This window comes from Eschrichtius robustus, chromosome 2 (assembly GCF_028021215.1).
Source record: "Eschrichtius robustus isolate mEscRob2 chromosome 2, mEscRob2.pri, whole genome shotgun sequence".
NCBI classification, from domain to species: Eukaryota; Metazoa; Chordata; class Mammalia; order Artiodactyla; family Eschrichtiidae; genus Eschrichtius; species Eschrichtius robustus.
Window position 1 is genome coordinate 102,061,754 of NC_090825.1, and position 20,550 is coordinate 102,082,303.

At 35.4% G+C, this 20,550-nt stretch overlaps 1 protein-coding gene across 1 annotated transcript in view; it reads right to left on the reverse strand.

Annotated features, from left to right (window-relative positions):
• Nucleotides 1–20,550, reverse strand: part of CEP120 (centrosomal protein 120) — a 77,375-nt gene that overhangs the window by 19,795 nt on the left and 37,030 nt on the right. Inside the window, exons 13-19 of the mRNA XM_068535771.1 lie at nucleotides 19,939–20,035; nucleotides 19,682–19,834; nucleotides 19,039–19,128; nucleotides 15,438–15,530; nucleotides 14,198–14,359; nucleotides 10,612–10,734; nucleotides 3,279–3,377 (exon numbers count right to left, since the gene is read on the reverse strand). Of these exons, the coding sequence (XP_068391872.1) occupies nucleotides 3,279–3,377; nucleotides 10,612–10,734; nucleotides 14,198–14,359; nucleotides 15,438–15,530; nucleotides 19,039–19,128; nucleotides 19,682–19,834; nucleotides 19,939–20,035 (817 nt within the window). The remainder of the gene's footprint in view (nucleotides 1–3,278; nucleotides 3,378–10,611; nucleotides 10,735–14,197; nucleotides 14,360–15,437; nucleotides 15,531–19,038; nucleotides 19,129–19,681; nucleotides 19,835–19,938; nucleotides 20,036–20,550) is intronic.

A 20,550-nucleotide genomic window follows, 5' to 3' on the forward strand; every position in this document is an offset into this window, starting at 1 on the left:
CTGTCCTCTTGTTTTTCTCATACTTATTTTCTATTATTTCTGCTAACTTCATGTGCATTTCTTACCACCCTGCCATGTTCTTGTTAAGTATCAGCCCTCCCAGCTGAACTTTAAGTTTCCTGTGGGGAGAGAACTGCTGTATCTAGAGCATCTACCACTGTGCAAGGTGCATAGTAGGCTCTCGATAAATACCTGATGAATGAAAAATGAACAGATAAAACAACTATAGATGTTTCTTCAGACTCAATGCACTCTCATCTCTTTACACCTAACTTTAGGAAGTTCACCTACTGACTGACAGTATTGCATATCTGCACAATTAGCCCGAACATAAGTTTTTCCCCTTATGTCAGTTTCTACAGAACATCTATATTAAATCTACCATCCAAATACAAAGTACTGTTATTACTCAAACTATATTGAACCTCACTTCCCCACTGCTACTATTATATAACAACATTCTCCTATCTTGTAGACTTAAAAATTTTCTATTTTTGGTTGGTGCCTGTCATTTTTCAGCTACTCAGTCGTAAATCCTTCTAATATTTGTTCTATTCATCAATATTCCAAAGCTACCATCTGATTAGGTCCCCAATGACTGAAACCAAGAATACTACACAATAGCTTTAGGGCTCATATCCTTTTAACAACAGTTACCATTTATTGAGCATACACTATGTACAAAACACTGTGTTAAATGCTTTACAGACCGCTCATTTAACTCTCAGAACAACGTGTGAGGAAAGATTTTTCATTTTCCAAATGAGGAGACTAATCAGAGAAATTATATTCCCCAAGTCACAAAGGTAGTTAAGAAGTATAGCCAAGATTCAATACAGCTCTCTTGACTCCAAGGCCATGTTCTAAACTGCTATGTATGCTGCCTCTGGTAGAATCTGTATCCTGTTATTTTTAATAGCCACTCTCACCACATTATTTCCTTGCTCCCAATTCCACAGGGACTCCTCCCTGTGGTACTAAATGTAACTTAAATATCTTGCCATCATGACTTTGTATTAGCTTATTCTCTTTCAAAGTCACTTTAATTCTCATTACCAGAGCTAGTCTATCTGTCAGTGATGTCATTTTCCTTGCTTATGATAGGCCAAATCATGACTTCTTCTGCTTCAATACTCACTCTGTCAGAAATCCCTAATGTCTTCCACAGCTCACTTTGTTCTATTTGAAATTCTTTCATTATGTGGCTTCTATGGAATTAAACCATAACATTATAAAGCAGGAAGAGCCTGAGACTGCACTCCAGTCAAATGAGTCTAATCCTTGCTCTATCACTTAGTACCTGTGTGATCGTGTGCAACTTACTTAACATCTCTAAGTCTGTTTCTTTCATCTATAAAATGAAGTATTACCTGCTATATAGGGATCTTGGTTAGGATCAAATGAAAACGTATGAAGGGCTTAGCATAATACCAAGGACTTATCACTTTCCTTCCTCCTTAAACATAAGAATTCTAAGTTCTATCTGCCACATCTTCAATTATCACCTCTGCAAAAGGATTCCTTCATGTTATTAAGCTCAATCATCCTCCCAACATCAGTCCATGTTTCTAACTGCTTGCTGAATTTCTTTCTGTAAAAATTAAAATGTTCAAATCTGCAAGTCCTATCTCCTTCCCATGCCTCAATCAGCTTCTTGTCTTAATAACCATCATTCCAATCCTGGAAAACTCTCTTTCCAGACACTAAGGCTTGAACCCTTGACATCATCTTTGACTTTCCACTCTGCATTCTGATTAGGTATAGTGTACTGCATAGAATCTACCAAAACCATGTCTTTTAAAATAATCTCCTTGTCACGTTCCCACTGCTACCTAGTCCTTATTTCCTGAAATGACCTCTAAAATGGGACCTCCTCTGTTCTCCATGGAGAGTCTATGCTTTCTGACTTTGTGCCTCCTTGCTATAATCACTCTATTCATTGTATATACAACATTTTCCCCACAGCTTTCCTAAATCACAACCAATTCTCCAGAGATCCATCTCAAATATCTCATCTTCTATGACACCTTTCCTAAGTTCTATTAAATAGATGTACTTCCCCTCCTGAGTACTCTGTACTGGTCTTTTCAGGGCTCTATTTGGCAGTAAAGGTTATATTTATAGTTTTCTTCCCTATTACTAAACTGCAAGCTCCCTGAGGCAAAGACCTATGTTTTACTTATATCTATAAATCTAGGACAGTGCCTTGAACACAGGAGGCCCTCAGTACTATATATGATTATTCATTCATCTATCCTTAGTCTTGCGAGCATCTATAAAACATATTCAGTGTGTGTAATATTATTTTATACTTATGCTTACAATCCCAATTCATCTAAAAGCTATGTTAAGGCAAACCGCACTATTTATTCTCAGGCAGTCTAGTACATACTCTTCTATGAAGGTGGTAAGCATTTACTACAATACCTCAAAGATGTTTAATGACATCTGATGGTTTGGGAGACACATTAAAAAAAAAATACAAATCTGAGAGACCCTACGTACCAAATTTCATTCAGCATATAATGGACACATTTCAGAAAAGCAAAACTTAGAATAAACTAACCACTAATGATCCTTAAAAGTTTAGGTCAAATAGATGAGATTCAAAATAAAAATCTTGCTCATATTTTATTTGATCTTAATAATTTGAAGACATTATAGCCAAAATTAAGGTTAATTCCTCAGGAAGCTAACAGCATTTGTTACCTGGTACCAGGAAGGAAAAAACAAAAGTAATGTAAAGAATTTAGGAAACTACTCTCACTTTTAAATTCTTGTAAAATTATGCAAAAATCCCCTGTGATCCCTTTTTTTTAATGAATAAATTACTGTGTCTTCCTAGGAATGACTTTTAAAATATGTTCCTAAAATTCTCCCCCCAAAGGCAGTCCCAATAGAAGGAAATTAATACTAAGGAGAAAAGGATGGTAGTTTTATAAGTGAAAGTAAAAGGAGAAAAAGAATGGTAGTTTTTAAAGTGAAAGTAGAAATTATTCCCAACTTGCTGTGGGGAAGAGGATAGTTGGCTTTAAAAAAAAAAAAAAAAAAAAAAAAAAGGAAAAGAAAAAGGACCTAGAAGTTTTAGTTTTTATAAAGGAGGATCTTGTATGTAACACATTAAAAAAAAGGGGGGTGGGGCCTAATCTCAAATACAGAACTGGACATTAAATACAGACATCTGAACCTAACAGATATTGCCAAATATGCAAACTTACAAAAAATCAAGGGAGAAAGACATAAAAAGAATAATCCATCATCAGCTATAAACTACATACCTGTTTAAGTCTGGCAAGTTCTTTCAAAGCTCGTCCCCACTGCTGCTTGTAATGCAGCTTAGACTTAGTTGCGGATTCCAACTTTCTTTCAAGTTCAACCTAACGGTGATTAAAATCATATCAAGTGAAACACTATACCACTGTGTACAATCACTGAAAGATAATATATACAAAGACTCTGGCTTAAGAAAAGAGTTTATATAGTGTAACGTACGACATCATCTAGAACTGTTATATAATTTACTGTAAATATTATGGCACATGAACATTTTCTTGTTTAAAATATAGTTGTATTTTTACTGCCTAACAGCCTATACTAAAAGGAACTGAATCAGTCTTAACCTCCAGACAGTTACTATAAATGTATTTAAAACATATATATTACATAAAGATCATAGAGTGAAAAAATACATTTTTTTTTTTTTTTATATAACAAAAAGCAGTTGTTAGCATTCCATTTAGCTGACACTCTCAACCTTGAAACCAAATTATTCCTTTTGGAGACCTATCATTATGTGGAATTTTGTCTTACATTGAAGAGAGCTTGTAGAGATACTTTTATAACTCTATTTTGGCAAAAATCATAGAATGCTGAAAACAGTGAACTGTTTTATCAGGAGGCAGTTTACTAAGTGTACAAAGTCAAAAATATTTTAAGAATGTTAAAATAAACCCAAGAGTAAGAAAAATAATGCTCCAAAAAACACTCATCTAACTTTTATTTTCTATTTTTCCTCAAATATATAAAGAAAAACACGAAATAGATTTGATTTTTAAAATACGGTTATTTATACTTGCAGCAGGCACTCTGTTGTGTATGAACTGAAGCCAACTTGGCTAGGTTTTGGAATGTACTCTCAAAGTTTCAAACCAAGTACCAAACAAATTCATGTAGCCAACAGTTTTACTATTTAAGTGATAAGGTAATAATATGGATGAATTACAGTAAAATACTGTTAATCTAAACTGGCCTAATTTTTTTATATCAAGTCTAATTTTTCCCATACACATAACTCCTAATGTTTTGCAGAAAAATAAAATCGAAGACACTATCCAAAAATTCAAACTTCAGAAAGCTCGGAAGGAAATAAAATGAAAGGAAAAGCACATTGCCAAAATCCCTTCACAAAAGACCAGAATGTTCTCTGCAGTAATATATGACTTCATGGAGTCAAGGTCTTTTCTGCTTTACAAATCCCTAGTGCTTGGATTTAAATGTGCTGACATTTCACAACTATACTCATACATCTTAAGTTGAATAATACTCTGAGATTATCAAAGATGATCTCTTCCACTTATGCCCTAAAGACTTATACGTATTAGTTGGTAATTTTAACAAGAGGACATATGTCAGAGGAAAAGCAAAAATCTGTTTATAACTGTGTGATAAAAGAACAGTATTCAATTATAAAAGTGATCATGTCCCTGGGTCTTGGAGAAGGTACAATATCCTGGACGAGCCTCAGAATGAGGGTTAGGACAACCTAGAGAGATCACTTATACCCACTGAACTGACTCCATCAGAAAAAGCTGGGGAGGTTTTATCAGTTTATGTGTACCATGATTATCAAAATAACTCACATTTGCATTGATATTCACACAGTAGTTCACACTAATTTAAAATGCATATATAATCAAAACATATAATGTCTTTATTCTTAACAAACAAAAAAAAAACTGTAGCTAACAAATCTGAGACGTTACACATCATTTTTCTAATTCATCCCAAACTACCAAATCAGTGATTCCTAACTTTTTTTAAGGATACAGATGCCTCTGTGATTCTAAAGAAATATATGGACCCAATTCCCAAAAAAAGGTACACAAGCAAAATTTTGACACAATTTCAGGGCATTCAAAGACCTCGAGTTAAGAGCCCTTTTTGTGGGTAGATATGAGACTTCAGGAAGGCTTTTTTGATTTAAATCATAAGCCAAGTTATAGACTCAAATTAAAACTTGGCTCAGGACCTAGAGTCAATTCAGAGGCTACTGAAGATCAAGCACAGACTTTCACTGATTCTCAATGTCCCTGTTTCTATCCTTGATATACCCACAACTCTAATTCTCTACTGGAGGCATGGCATTGTCTTTGCCTCTAATCTCCTATTCCCCAGTTCCAATGTGTAACAAAAACCTATAGATTTCTCCCTTGAAACGTTTTCCAGTTTTATTCTTTTATGTTCTTTCTACCATTTCCTAAGCTCAGGCTTATCTCATCTCTTGTCTGCTCAGCCTCAAACGTATTCTATCTACAAATCCTGCAAATCACTATTACATCAATTTACTCTCTACTAAAAAATCTACAACAGCTACTACTTGCCTACAGGACTGAGCCTAAACTCCTCTGCCTAGGTGTTAAAGCACTCCGAGATATAATTTCCATCCTACTTGTTCTACTACTTTCTTGGTATTCCTCAACAGGAAACCCTCTACTCCAACCACCGGGTTTGTCTCCCCTACATATACACCTTGTCCAAGTTACTTCCTGAGCCTGTCGATTCTTTCTTTTTCTTCATTGCTTATTTAAAACTTCAGATTCAGCTCAAATTCTACCTCTCCATGGAGCTGTCTTGAAACTACTATATTCTGAACACCAAATGACTTCTTTCTGAATTGCAAAGAGTTCCTATCACATTCCCTGGTATTCGATTATATATGGTCATTTAAGGTTCTCTGAGTCATCTCCCCAATTATATTACAAACTCTTTTAGAAGTGAGGTCCCAGGGACTTCCCTGGCGGTCTAGTGGTTAAGACTATGCCTTCCAATGCAGGGGGTGTGGGTTCGATCCCTGGTCGGGGAGCTAAGATCCCACATGCCTCGCAGCCCAAAAACCAAAACATAAAACAAAAGCAATATTGTAACAAATTCAATAAAGACTTTAAAAATGGTCCACATCAAAAAAAAAAAAAAAGTGAGGTCCCAAAAGGATAACATACTTTTACTCTTTTCTTTTCTCTCATTTTCCCCTTTGTCCTAAGACACAGTAGATACGCACCAAATGTTCTTAAATACACAAATTTAGTTTCTGTCTTAATCTTCTGTATGCATTACTAAATTATAATGCTTTCCCTATTTTATTTTTTAAAAGTTCCAATTGTTTTTAAGCCATCTAAAAGTCATTTCCTAGCTAAAAGCACATCAAACTATCATTCACTTCTTAAGGGATTTAAGAATTGCATTTGGTAAAACTGTACCTTAATGTTAACTTATTTTTAGACGATTTCAGTGAAAATGGAAATATTTGTGTTATATTGAAGAGATGAGTAAACAGAAAAGAAAAAAGCTCTCAATCAGACATAACCAGAAGTTGTAGACTAAATCAGGTACTTTTTCACTTAAGTCTTCCTTTTTATGCTTTTATCTCTTTGTTACTTAAGAAATAAGATTCTGCCCTCTTCTGGCTCCAAAAAAACTTACGAAGAATGTTCAAAGAGCTGAGAAGCCTTGTTTTGCTAGGCATTTAAAAACAGTGGATGAATTCATTAGGTCTGATATAAAGGTGCTTCCATTACACTTTTTTTTTCCTCAACAAGTTCATGCTGCTGTTTATATTTGTAATATGTTTGGTGATTTTTATCCTTTTGGTAGAAGTGTAATTGGAAGAAGAAATTTTTAAAAATCACTTACAATTATTTCTATGGTGATACTATCTAGTATATATTCAGAAAAGATGAATATGATAAGCACTCTGTTCCAATTTTGAGATATTTGGCCCTGAATTTCCCCAAGATAAAATGGAAATACTCTTGACACCTACTTAAGAGAACTTGTGAGAATTGATGAGATATTGTCTGAATGCTTCAAATATCTCTGGCAGGCCACATAATTCATAATATAAAAACAAATACTTTAATATTTGGTTTAATCAAAAGGGGTGGGAAATGTCCAGTTTGATTCAAATTCAAGGTCACTGGTAGAGAAATGAGAAGGCCAAAAATGGAGAATGAAGAGATTGTCCAGATATGTAAGAAGCAGAATCAACAAGACTTTGCAATTAAATAGATATCGGGGTAAGAAGAGGAACCAAAAACGGCATGGCATTTGACAAGCTGCAGAAACATTTAATGAATTCAGAAGCACTAGAAGAAAGCAGTTAATACCCTTTTCAACTCAATATTTTTTAACCACTCTTATTCTTGTCTCCAAATATTTTATATGCACCCTTCTGCCTCTTGAATAGTCATATCAAGGGCCAAATTTTATATCTATGCTCCAACCATCCCCTCCTCTCTTAAAGCTTCAATTTCTCCTTGTTGTTAATTTCTTGTCCTTAATCTAAAAATATTCTCTGATTTTCCTACCTCTAAATAAGCTTTTCTCAAGAGCTTTAGGCCCTTGGGCTACATTTTTTCTTGTCTTCTAGGGTTTTTTGAAATTTATTTTTTTTATTATTTTTTTAAATTTTCGGTTGCATTTTGTCGTCGTTGCTGTGCGTGGGCTTTCTCTAGTTGCGGTGAGCGGGGGCTACTCTTTGTTGCGGTGCGCGGGCTTCTCACTGCGGTGGCTTCTCTTGTTGCAGAGCACGGGCTCTAGGTGTGCAGGCTTCAGTAGTTGCAGCACACAGGCTCAGTAGCTGTGGCTCACAGGCTTAGCTGCTCCTCAGCATGTGGGATCTTCCCAGACCAGGGCTCGAACCTGTGTCCCCTGCATTGGCAGGTGGATTCTTAACCACTGCACCACCAGGGAAGCCCTTTTCTTGTTTTCAAAGTCAAACTTTCTATAACCTTCTGCAATTTGGCTTCGTAAAAATCAGTGACCTCTTAACTGCCAAACACATGGTCTTTCCTCAACCACTCTTGACTTGCCCATCATGAGAGATTACTTTCACTTCCTCATTCTTTAAACTCCCCCTCCTTTCCTTTTGGGCACAGCACTAGACTGTTTTTATTACTTCTCTAAATCTCATTAGCCTCCTTCCCCAACTCTTGATTGTTCTCAAAGCTGAACATCCCCCTAAGTTTTATCATCAATTAGCTTTCCTAAACACTCCTTAAGCAATTGCATATACTTGTAAGCTGTTACTTTATTCAAATGACTCTCAAATCTGTTTGTCTAGCCCTTTTCTCTTCCTACTGTATTTTCTCATTTTTTAACCACTTAGTTAACTCCTTACTAAGATTACTGCATTAGCATCTCAAATGTAGTATGTCTAAAATCTGAATTCTCTACAACTTCCATCTCTCCAAAAAAGTTCATCGAAAATCTTCATTTCTATTAATATTAACATCCATTAAGCCAATCTTATAAATTTGAAAGTAACCTCTGACTTTTCTTACCAGATGAAATATGAATTCTTTAAGTAAACATCTAAGGTCTTCCCTCATATGGCTGAAAATTACCTTTATTTCCAGCATTCTCTTATCAGGCCTACATTTATTTAAAAACTACAGCTGACATTTGCACAATGCAGGGGTATGCATGCTAATCCTCCATGCTGTCAAAAAAATGCCTACAACTTTACAGTTGGCCCTCTGAATATGTGGTACTGCATCTGAGGAATCAACCAACCACGGGTCATGTGGTACCGTAGAATGTATTTTCTGAAAAAAATCTGTGTATAAGTGGACCCTCACAGTTCAAACTCATGTTGTTCAAGGGTAAACCATACTACTATAATGATTAGACTCTAGGTTCTAGTCAAGCAGCTATCCAAATATGCAATAGACTTTTTAATCTTTTTTATACTTTTGTTCAGGGCTTCTTTTTGGAATAACCTCACCCACATATCTACCTATTTAAAGTTTCACCTATTCTTAGGCTCCGTATACAATCTCATTCCTTCTTTATACTTAGTGTGTTGATTTCAGAAGTTGACTTTGTTTTCCCTTTGGACTCATGGCATTTAGTAAGAGAAAGTTAGACGGTATCTGCTCGTTTGCCTTTTGCTATAATTATTTGGGTATGTTCCTTGTCTCCTTCTGTAACTTGTTATTTACTTGACGGTATCCTGAACGCTTTTGAATCATTCATAATGGCATTTAGCATGGTATCATAAATAGCATACATCTTTGCTGGATAATGAAAAACCAACTCTATCAATCAGCATCCTGCCAGGAATCTAGAAATCAGAAGTAATTTAATACAGGAAACTGGTTCAACAGATAAAGGAAGAGCAGAAAGGCCAAAGAGGATATGGTGAGGCAACCCAGTGATCAGCAACAGCAAGAAGCCCCCACCTCTCCTAGGCAGGAGGGACTACAAAAAGGTACCAGGAAATAGTAGTTCTTAATACAAGCAACCCACAAACTGGGGGTGTCCAGTGGGCTAGAACCACAGTGGAGACTGCCTAAAGGAAGCTGGAGAAGGGATGCCTGGGGGAGATGGAACCATAAAAAGATGTAACTACTGCCACAGAAAATAAGGGAAGTAGAGAGGCAAAAAGAGAGAGAAGAAAGAACTACTCTGGCATCTTCCCAACTCCTATCTACCAATCTTCTGTTAGCGTCCCCTAGTGGCTGAATCTACAGAAGAGAAAGGGCAAGAAAGCCTTCAATACAATGCTGAGTTGGAACAGACAGGCAATGGCTACCACGACAATTAAATCCTTAAGCTTCTAAAGCTTATTTTCCTGTTTATTATTAACTCTGTTATTTTCTTAAGTATGCTATATATTTTTAATAATGCCTAAAGTTTATCAAACTCTAAAATGCAAGAGCTCATATTGTCAAACTTAGATTGTCTGTTGGGTATTACACATTTTTTAATGCCTAGAACTTGAACATTCTGTCTGTGGGGAATCCCAATATAAATGAGAGTCAGGACCTGGCTTCCAACCACAGAAAGCAAAATAGGATGGCTATCCCTTCTTCCAAATTAAGAGTAGAGTACAGACCTGTGATTTAAATGCGTGCTCCTACCTGAGACAGTGAATCTAAAGGGCAGTATTATGGAGAGAGGGTATTCACAATGGCTACTGCAAAACTGAGAGTTCAACAGCCTAACACTAGAATCAGGGGAGACAGAATCCAGGGACATGGCAGTCATGGAACCAACAGTAGCATCCCGAGTAGACTGTTTCATGACAGGATGGGCCCATGACTTGCTTCCCCCAGGTTTTTTAGCTTTCCTGACAGGTTTGTGAATTCCTTTAGTCCAAGAGTTACTCAGTTCTGTTGTCTGTAACCAAGGACTCTAGTATAGGCTCTAACTGATAAAAGCCATGAAATTCAAGTATTGACAATGTCACGTGCCTCAAATTCTCTGATATGTTCTTATTTGATATCAGAATACTACAGTTAAATGTTATTACATTGTATATGCACATATCATATTTTATTTTATAAATTTATCATTAAGGCTAGTTAAATTGCCACAAATTGACATGGGTACCTTTTCCAAAGTGAGAAGATTCATTTCAGACTGTAGCCGAATTTCTGGTTTGCTGCTTTGCTGATCCTTGAACTGATGGAACTCTTTTTCCAAAATCTTATACTTATTTTCAGCATCATTGAGCTGTATTAAAAAAAATTATAGCCACTTTAAAACAGCAGTGCGCGAAGTTTAGTATTACAGAATTCAATTCAATAGTGTCATTTTTTTCTTACTTTAAGGCATGTTTATATTAGAAAATTTAGAAAATATATAAAGTATAATGAAGAAAATTAAGATCTCTAGTAATCTCAAAAATTCAGTAAATCAACTGATTAACAATATATAAAAACTTTTTAGGAGTATGAAATTTCTTATAAAACCAGTACCTTGAGAACATTTTTGTTAAATTTTGGATGGCAAATGGAAAAGTCAGTCTATAAAAATACTGAAAATAATTTTTAAAAATGCAACATGTAAGATTGAGCATTATAGATATACCTGATTATTGATGAAAGTTTAATTTTAAGGCAGTATTATTGTGCCTATAATTTGACACTGTAATTTCGTAATTCCAATACTATTACAACTTACAGATTATTTGGTCCAGTCCCTTCATATTTATAGGTAAGAAAATTGAGGATCAAAGAGCTAAATTACTGAGGCAGTGCCAAAGAGCTAGTCACTAGGAGACGCATGAAGAGAATTCAGATCTTTTCATCCCCTAGAATGATGCTCTAATGAATAGTTCCTTAAATTAAAAAAAAAAAAAAAAAGTGACAGAGACCGCCTTGACTAAACACTGTAATTTCCCTTAGAACAGTTTCAAAACTACCAAGAAAAAGAAAAAAAGATATAAAGGTATTCTTTTAAAATGTGGGATTTTTCTAATCAAATGCAAATAAGCACTGTTTAAAGATGCTTTCTGAAAACATACACCAATATGACTAGCCATCTTTAGATAACCCAATTATCTCTTTAAGACTAAGACTTAACTAAATGCGAAATACTGAGAAAACTGGTGGCAAAAATGGAACTTAAATTACCAATAATAAATTCTTGTTTTATGCTAACAAATCCTAATTAGAATTATTGATAATTATCTAGCATCTTTAGGTAATGAGTATTCCATACATGGAAATTTTCCGTATAACTGAAGTTTACCTCTTTGAACATGTAAATTTTATGTTTAAAGTTGAATAGAAACCTCTCTAAAGAATCTCTCTCACATTTTTGTTTTAAACAAAAACTAATAAACTTAATATTTGGCATTTTTTTGACCATTCAGGACATTATCAATCTACTATTAAGAATGACTAATCAAGCTACTAGGCATACTGGGTTCTTTTTCCTTTGCTAAGTGGTCTATAAACTACATTGATTTTTTTCAGTTCTGGTAACTGCCTTTACATATTTGAATATTTATACTTAATCTTCATCACCTTGCACTGATAGTATATCTATCTGTCCCTTCTACCTGTCCAGTTAGAATTGTGTGTATAGTACATGTAACCTGGTTCAGAGTAAGGGCCTAAAAAGGTTTCTTATATATAAAAGGGGAAATGTTTACAGTCATGGACTTAGCAATTTGGGCATCCCAGAAACTTCTGCTGCCCACCACAGTTTTTTCCCCATGTCTTAGCTTATGTTTTAGAAGTGCCCCGGGGAATTTTTCCCAAATACCAGTTCTTCAAGCCAAGGTTCTTCCCACAACGTTGTAAGCTAATTATACCGGTCTGGGACAGGGTAGAGATGTGGATTTTTTCATGAGCTCCCCCGGTAATTCTAATACATGTTAGAAGCCTTTGTTCTAGATGGCTGAATCTCCCTGATAAGTGGCAGAAGAGAAGCATTACTGGCGAATCCCATCACAATTGCCCACTTTTACAACTTTATCTTTCATAAATTTACATGAGACCACCACAACAACAATCAAATTTATATTTATAACCACCTAAATAATATGATCTTAACTGACCCTGAACTGCTATGGAAACTATTCTTCACGCCAGGATTTACTAAAGACTTCAGAGGCATTCATCATACGTATCTAATCTACACTGAAATGTTTCAAGACAGATAAGCTTCATTTTTAACAGCTTGAGCCTTCCTTTTTCCAGCAAATATTTATTAAGCCCCTGTTATGTGCTGAAGACTGGCTGGGCTCCAGGCATACAGACAGAAACCAAAACAGTTTTATAGAACTAATAATCTGACACTGATCAAATTATCACACTAATGAAAATAAAAACAAACTGCTATAACATATCATAAAGAAATAGAATAAGAGAATAATACCCCAAGAAAACATATAACAAAAACTTGACCTAGACTTGGACAGCAGGGGTCAGGGAAGATTTCTCTGGGAAAGTGATGCCTCAGCTGGAAACTGAGGGATTAGTATATAGTTCACTAGGCCAAGAAAAAGCAGCACACACAAAGATCCTAAGGGTGAAGCATGCATGGTATGCCTGAGGACCTGAAGAGGACGAGTGTGGCTGGAGAGCACACAGAAAAGGTGAAAGAGTGGGAGATGAGGTGAGAGAGGTAGGCTGGGTCCAAACTATGCAAAGGCCGGTAGGGCAAGGTAATAATTCTGATCTTTATTCTATGAGCATTAAGACAACCCTGAACAGTTTTAGAGGAGGGTGTCATGATTCCAAATTTCAAAAATATCACTCAGGCTGCGACAGGAAGAACAGGTTACAGGGGTCCATTACTGACATAAAGAATACTTACAGCAAGGTCAAGTATGGATAGGAGGATCATGTTGGGTTTTAAATGCCTTTAAGACACCCAAGTAGAGATGTCTAAAAGGCAATGAGATAAATGGGTTGAGAGTGCAAAGGAAAGGTTTGAGATATAAATGCACAAGTCTCAGAGATACAGATTGTCTCTGAAACCACAGGCACGAATAAGATTGTTTAGCACAGTGTTAAGTCTGAAGCTTGGAGGAAGTCCAACATTTAATGGCTAGATAAAGGAAAATAAACCTGCAACGGACCTGAGGCATGGCCAGAAAAGTAGAGAAAAACAGGAAGAGTGGTGTTATAGAAGTTGAGAGAAGAGAATATATAAAAACAAGAACAATAGTGTTGATGCTGTCAATAAGTTTGAGTAAGATGAGAAATGAAAAACACCCACTGAACTTAGTGACTGAGCCACTGGTGGCTTCTCTGACAACTGGCTGGCTGGGGCAATGGGGATGGAAAGCTGAGGCGGATGGGTTGAGAGGTGAGAAAATGGAAAGGAGCACAGACAATTCTCTCATGAAATTTGGTTCTTAACTGAACTTGGTCCAGTGATATATGAAGAATATCTACATTTGCTCAAAGGAGATTTATTGGAAAAAAATTTTAAGATGAGAGTTAACTAAAATATAGCACAATCTCATACAAATAATTATAAGGGAAGTAAGATTATTCCAATATAGTCCTCAGCTTTCAGGAAAAGAAGATCCAACTTACATTTGAATCTCAGTGTAGTAAATGTGATTAATAATCCAAATTACCGGGAATTTTTAGAACTCCTTAGTGAACGATTTCTATTATTTCTAGAATGCAAATAAACTCTAAGTTTAAAGAGATGACAGGTATTTTCATCCAACCTGTTGCTGAAGTCGGTGTTTATCCTCTTCTAGTTGCTTCATCTTCAACCTTTCTAGCTCTATTTGGTGAACACAATCTTCTTTGGCCCTACGGATAGAGTCCTGGAGTTCTTGCAGGTTCCGTTCACGTTCTGATTTCAGTTCCCTTCTTTCTCTCTGAAGCTTAAAACAGGTACATCTTTAAGAGGCTGACCTATTACTAGCTGCATTAAACTATTCAATATTCTATTATCCTTATATATGGTCAAATGTTCAGAATATTTTATGAAGTGATTTTTATATCATTTTCATGTATTAGACAGTTAATGTTTAAGTGTATTGAAAGTATACATTTTCAATCATCATTTACTCCTAAAATACAAAGTATATCCCCAAATCCATATACGATGCATAAATTCAATTGAAAAGGCCCTAAATGCTTAAAACCCCTATTTGAATAAACCCATTTTATTACGTAAGCAAATATGCCCAAGTTTCTTTACGTCTTTAGAAACTTCTTATTTTTTACCTAATCACATAAAAGATAACAAAGCCTTAGTATTAGGAACAAATACACATTATGTTTAGGTTTAACAATCTAAATCAATTTAGAAATTGCCGAAAATGTGTAAAGATAAGGCTAGGGTGATATGCTGAGAAAATTTTAAGGAACATTTGGGTAAGGAAGGGGCATATAAATTTCACAAGGAAGAAATTCTAATAATTTGAGGTGAACTTTATAGTAATTTAAAGAAGTATTTAGGGTACAATTTAATAAGACCTAACAAAAATGCTAACTAGGCATGGTACTAATGTAAGTTTATCCTTTCTTGGGATCTAATCTTTAATAGGCAAGAAAGAGGTATATTCCCTTCTTAGTGAAATACAAAATCATGATTCTAGGTCCCTGAGCCTACGCTACATTTTCTCTTTTCTCTAGGTAGTGCAACTATCCATTCCTTCCACATAATTGCAAAGGTAACCAAAAATCTCCACTATTGCAGAAGTCAGCCAAAGCTGACTGAATAATAGTTAACCGTTTCAAATAACAAACAGTTTTCTACCTAATTCCTCACCTTCTAACATATAAAACATGTTTCACCTACATGCTTCACCTAGTTGAATAGCAGTTTTCTCCATAATGTCTGAAAGACTATTTCCATGAAATATGCTTTATACAGTACAAAGGAAAAACAAATGAATAGTATGAATTTAATATATGGATTCTGTGAAATAAAGACATGATAGATGAATACAGTACCTCTGATTCTGCAATGGCCAGCTGCTGCTCTCGCTTCTCCAAGTCAACTAGGGTTTTTTGAAGTTTTCCTTCGAGAACAGTATATTCAGCAACCTAAAATATAATAAAAGTTACCTTATCCTTTCCCCAAATTCAAAACACAAATTCAAAAATGCATATATTATGATTTTACTGAAACAGAGGATCTGAGACTAGGAAAACCATGAATTACATATACCAATTCAAAGCAGAAACTCTTTCCACTATACTCTAAGGAAGGAAGCCAATCTAGCTTCTGCTTGGGTATCTCTAGTAATATTCAGTCTCCTGAGGAAGCCCTTCTCCCACCGGGTGGTAAGTTAGACTGCCAGTAAAATCTTGTGTTTTAGTAAAAACCTAGCTCCTTAAAAATCTGCCTTGCTCAATATTCCGGTAGTCTTCTGAAGCCCTCTTAGTCACTTATGCTCTTTCTCTGGAACTAATATTGGTGATAGGCCAGCTATCACCAATCAGTTTCAAGTCAGTCCTCCTATTGTTGAGATCTAGTCCTTTATTACAGTTTAAATAACTGAGTTCTTAATTGCTTCTGAAGCTACAGTTCCTGCTTGGGACCTTAGCCTAGTACCCCAATTTGTACAAGCCTGAAGTCCTGCTCTGCTCTGTCTTTAAGGATGTGAGTCCCATTAAGGATAAGAGGTCTACCTGCTTGGCCTGTATAGGATCCTCTCTCATGGTTTTCTATCTTTTAGTTCAGACTGATCCTATTTACTAGGACTTTCTGAACCAAATTTTCTATCCTCCTCACCAACGAGTCTCCAGGTCCCAGGCTCCAACCTGATTTTCTCTCTACAAGCCTGGGTTTGATGCTCCTTAGAAGCCCACCCTTTAATCCTGTTTCTATCCCTTGGGAAGAAAAAAAAAAAGTATCTTCACATATTTGACTCCAGTGATAGCCATCATACATCCTCCTAGTCTTTTTTTCTCCAAGATAAACACAAGCGTCAACTATTATTCACATGTTATTGTTTCCACATCCTCTAATATCTTGGATTTAATCTGGAGTCTACATTCTAAACTAAGTCCTTTCAAAAATATGGTACCCAGATGTGATCTCACTAGTTCAGAGACTAAAGAATGTGCACTGCCAAAGACAGGTCAGCAAATGTCTCCTAATTTTAACTCCATCTAAAATTGCATTTGCTATCTGAGGATGCTAGTCATGCTGTTCGTTACGTCAAAGAAAATCCCCAAGGTCTTTGTTCTTAAACTTGGAGTAACTATACCCATTGTCCAAGTGAATGTTTCACTCCGAAACAGAATTTGGCACACAGAATTTGACATTTGTCCTTATTAAACTTTATTTTGATGATTTAGCCCAATATACCAACCAAGCAAGATCGTTTATTTATTAATTCTGTTAACTCTACCACTGATTTTTGGTTCATCTTTAAATTCTTAACCAAATCACTAATATAAGTGTGTCAAATTCTGAGTGCCACATGTAAAAAAGCCTTATAGAAAGACAGGTAAACAGGATGGGGAGGAAGTATTCAAACCATATGTTCGTCCTCTGGCAACCCAAACATCTTATCTACGTACCATCACAGACACGAAGAACTCCCAAATTTATATTGCAAAGTCAAACCCCCCTCCAGAGTTGCAGACCTGTAAATCCAAATACCTGCTGAACATGCCAATAGTCCCCATACATCTCAAACTCAAAACTGTATAAAACCTGAAATCATTCATTATCCTTTTAATTTAAACAAATATTTATTGTATACATAGCAGATGCTGGGCAAAACAAAGTCATGTGGAATCTATACTCTGAGGGAAGACAAACTATAAACAAAGAAATGGATATTTAATGTAATAGTAGGTAAATGCTATGAAGAAAATAAAGCAGAATGAGGAGACAGTTAGTGCCTGGGGGCAGGGGAAGAGAGCAGTACTTTGGATACAGTGGTCAGAGAAGGCCTCGCTCACATTACTCTGAGCAGAAACCAGAAAGTATCTCTGAAAGAAAAGCAGTCTACAGATCCTGAGGAGAGAGGTGGCTTAGCATGTTTGAGGAAATACACAGAGGCCAAGATGGTTAGAATAGACTGTGTGAACAGAAGGCTGACAGAAGATGAGGTCACAGAGGAAGCGAGGGGACACATCACAAAAAGCCTTGTAGGTCCTGGTAAGAACTTTGAGTTTTATTCTAAATGTGATGAGGAGTATGATGTGTTTTAAGGAGGAGGAGTCCATAATCTGACTTCCTCTACTCTACTCTTGGCTGATATCGCAAGCTACAGGGGTCAGTAATGGAGGACAGGATACCAAGTTAAGAAGTAAATGCAGAGACTCCGCAGTCCCAATGCAGGGGGCACAGGTTTGATCCCTGGTGGGGAAGATCCCACATGCCGCACAGTGCGGCTGAAAATAATAATAATAATAAAAATAAAATAAAAATAAAGAAGTAAACGTAGTTATCTAGGAAAGAGATTGTGACTGCTTAATCTAGTAAAATAGTATGAAAACTTTACAACAGCGTTTGTCCATTTCCTCACTTCCATACTTTGTTATTTTCATCATATATTTTGCTTTTACATATAAGCATCAACACCGAAAAACCCATCAGTCACATTAAAAAATGGCTCAAAGATTAACTTGTCTTAAAAGCTAAATGTGCTGTATCATCTGAAGGTTTACTGTGATAAGTTAAAGATGCATACTGTAAGCCCTACAGCAATCACTAAAAAAAAAAAATAGATATTGCTAATAAGGCAACTGTAGAAATAAAATGGAATCATAAAAAAAAAAAAGAAAAATTCAATGAATGCAAAAGAAAGCAGGAAAAGAGAGAAAACAAAGAATGTATGGGACAAATTGAAAACCAAGAGCAAGATAGTAGACTTAAACCCAAGCACGTCAATTATTAAATATAAATGGCCGAAAGTCAGAGACCTGAAAAAACTTTAAAGAATTTTCTAGTCCATACCCTGTCCTGTCTCTTGATCTAGTATAGCAAACTATCCTGCCACTGTCTTCTCCCATTTATAGACATTTCATTAACCACTAATATGAGAGTATTTTTACAGACTTGAATTTGGAATATTTGAGACAAGTCTAATTTTCAGGGTTGTTTTACTCAATAACTTGAGTATAAATAGATAAATATTAAATTTTGGCTTTCTGGAATAAGATCAGATGGTCTCACGTTATCATTTTAAAAGATGTGATTTATAACATTTCCTGATTCAATCTTTTAAAACAGCTTAAGAGTTTTTGGTCCTTTTTATTAACTAATAGATTATAATGTAATATTTATATATACTTAAATGTTCTATTTTCTTTTTAAATACAGAGATAGGCTTTTTCTCTAAAGTATTCACTTTCTATATTTATTCACTTTTTGAACAGGTAACACATTTGCAGGGTTCAAAATCTAAGGAGTACAAAACAACTTACAGTGAAAACCCTTCTTCCTATCCCTGACCCATTCATTCACTTTATCCAGGCCAATATATAACCACTATAATTAGTTATTCCTTCCAGAGATTTTCTTTAATGTATATAGAAGATACTATTATTAATATTCTTTCTTTCCTCCTTCAATCTTTATAAAAGTCATTACCTTTTTCTTTACTAGTGATTCCCTCTCTCGGTCCCTTTTCTTCCATTCCTCTGCAAGAGCTTGCATATGAGCCAGTTCTTTCTGCTTTAGCTGCCAAAGGAAGAAAAATAAAGTAAAAAAGAGAAACCCTAAATATGTCAAATAAATAAACCAGCTGTTTTCAGTTAAATAATTAATACTGATCACTGATATATTTCTTTCAGACATTCCATTTTATTTAAAACAAAACAGAGGATGCCTGAGGTGAGTAATACCCATATAATTCAGGACAGTATAAAGTTAATAGCTGTTTTCTACCTCTCTTGTTTAACAACTGATGATTCTGGCTTCCAGGAGGGTATGCTAAATGAGATCTTGAAATTAAAAGAAACCTTCAAGTCCTTAACCTCTTAATTCTAACCTTCAGTGCTAATTTTGCCCACAAATCATGGAGAAAGTTTAGGAGAATCCTTTCTGGGTGGCTTCTGTGAAGCTGTCATATTTTGAGTATTTTTTAATTCTTTGTTTTTTTAAAGAGTAAGGCATTCTTGAATTCAAAGGGACTAGACAGAGTACCCATGGAAAAGAGAGAAAAGCCTACTATGGAGAAGGGAAAATCTACTAAATAGACAAAAAACTTTTTAAGTAACATTTAAAAAGTAACCTGATTTTCAAAAATGTCTTCCTGCATCTCTTTCCACATTTCTAGCTCAAGTGCTGCTTTGTATTCTAAGGTTTCACGAGGCTCTGTCTGGACTTCTGAAGGACAAGGTGCTGGAGGAACAGAAGATGGCTTTTGTTGTACAGCAGATAAACCCTAAGATATGAATGAAAGAAGCATACTGAAACACACACACTCACGCATATATACACATTAGGTCTGTTTTAAAGAATAATTTCATAAGATTCAATGACATATACCTGAGATGAATCAGACACAAAAATCTCACGCATTTTCACTAGTCCGTAATCTTCTAAAGTCACTGTGTAAGAAAGATCTACTATCCTGTTATTTGACCTACAAATGAAATCAGAAATATTTTAAAACTCATGGAAACACTTTCATATTATTTCCTTTTACTTCCCCAATGCTAGAGCACTGAGTAGACAGCATGTCTTGCACCTGACACTTGCTGCTCAAAGTGCAGCAGCTTCTGCAGACTTCAAGACCTTCTATACATGTGATATTATTTGATCACAAACAGTATTAAGTACATACCTACATTCACTACAAAATGACCTATAACAGTTACAGATTTGAAAAAACTGAACAGTATAAAAGAGAAATTTTAAATCTCACTGCCCACAGATAATCACTGCTAAAATTTCATTTCCTTCCTCTTTTTTAGATATGTAGATACACATGTACTCATGCACATTAAAATCATACAGTTTTGCCCTTTTTTTCCCCATTTATCCTCCTGCATTTTCCTCCTGTGTAATGACAAACATTAATTAAAAAATATAATTTTCAATGCCTGTAAAACACACTAATGAATTTATGTAGTAAAATTTTAAAAACTTAACAATTCC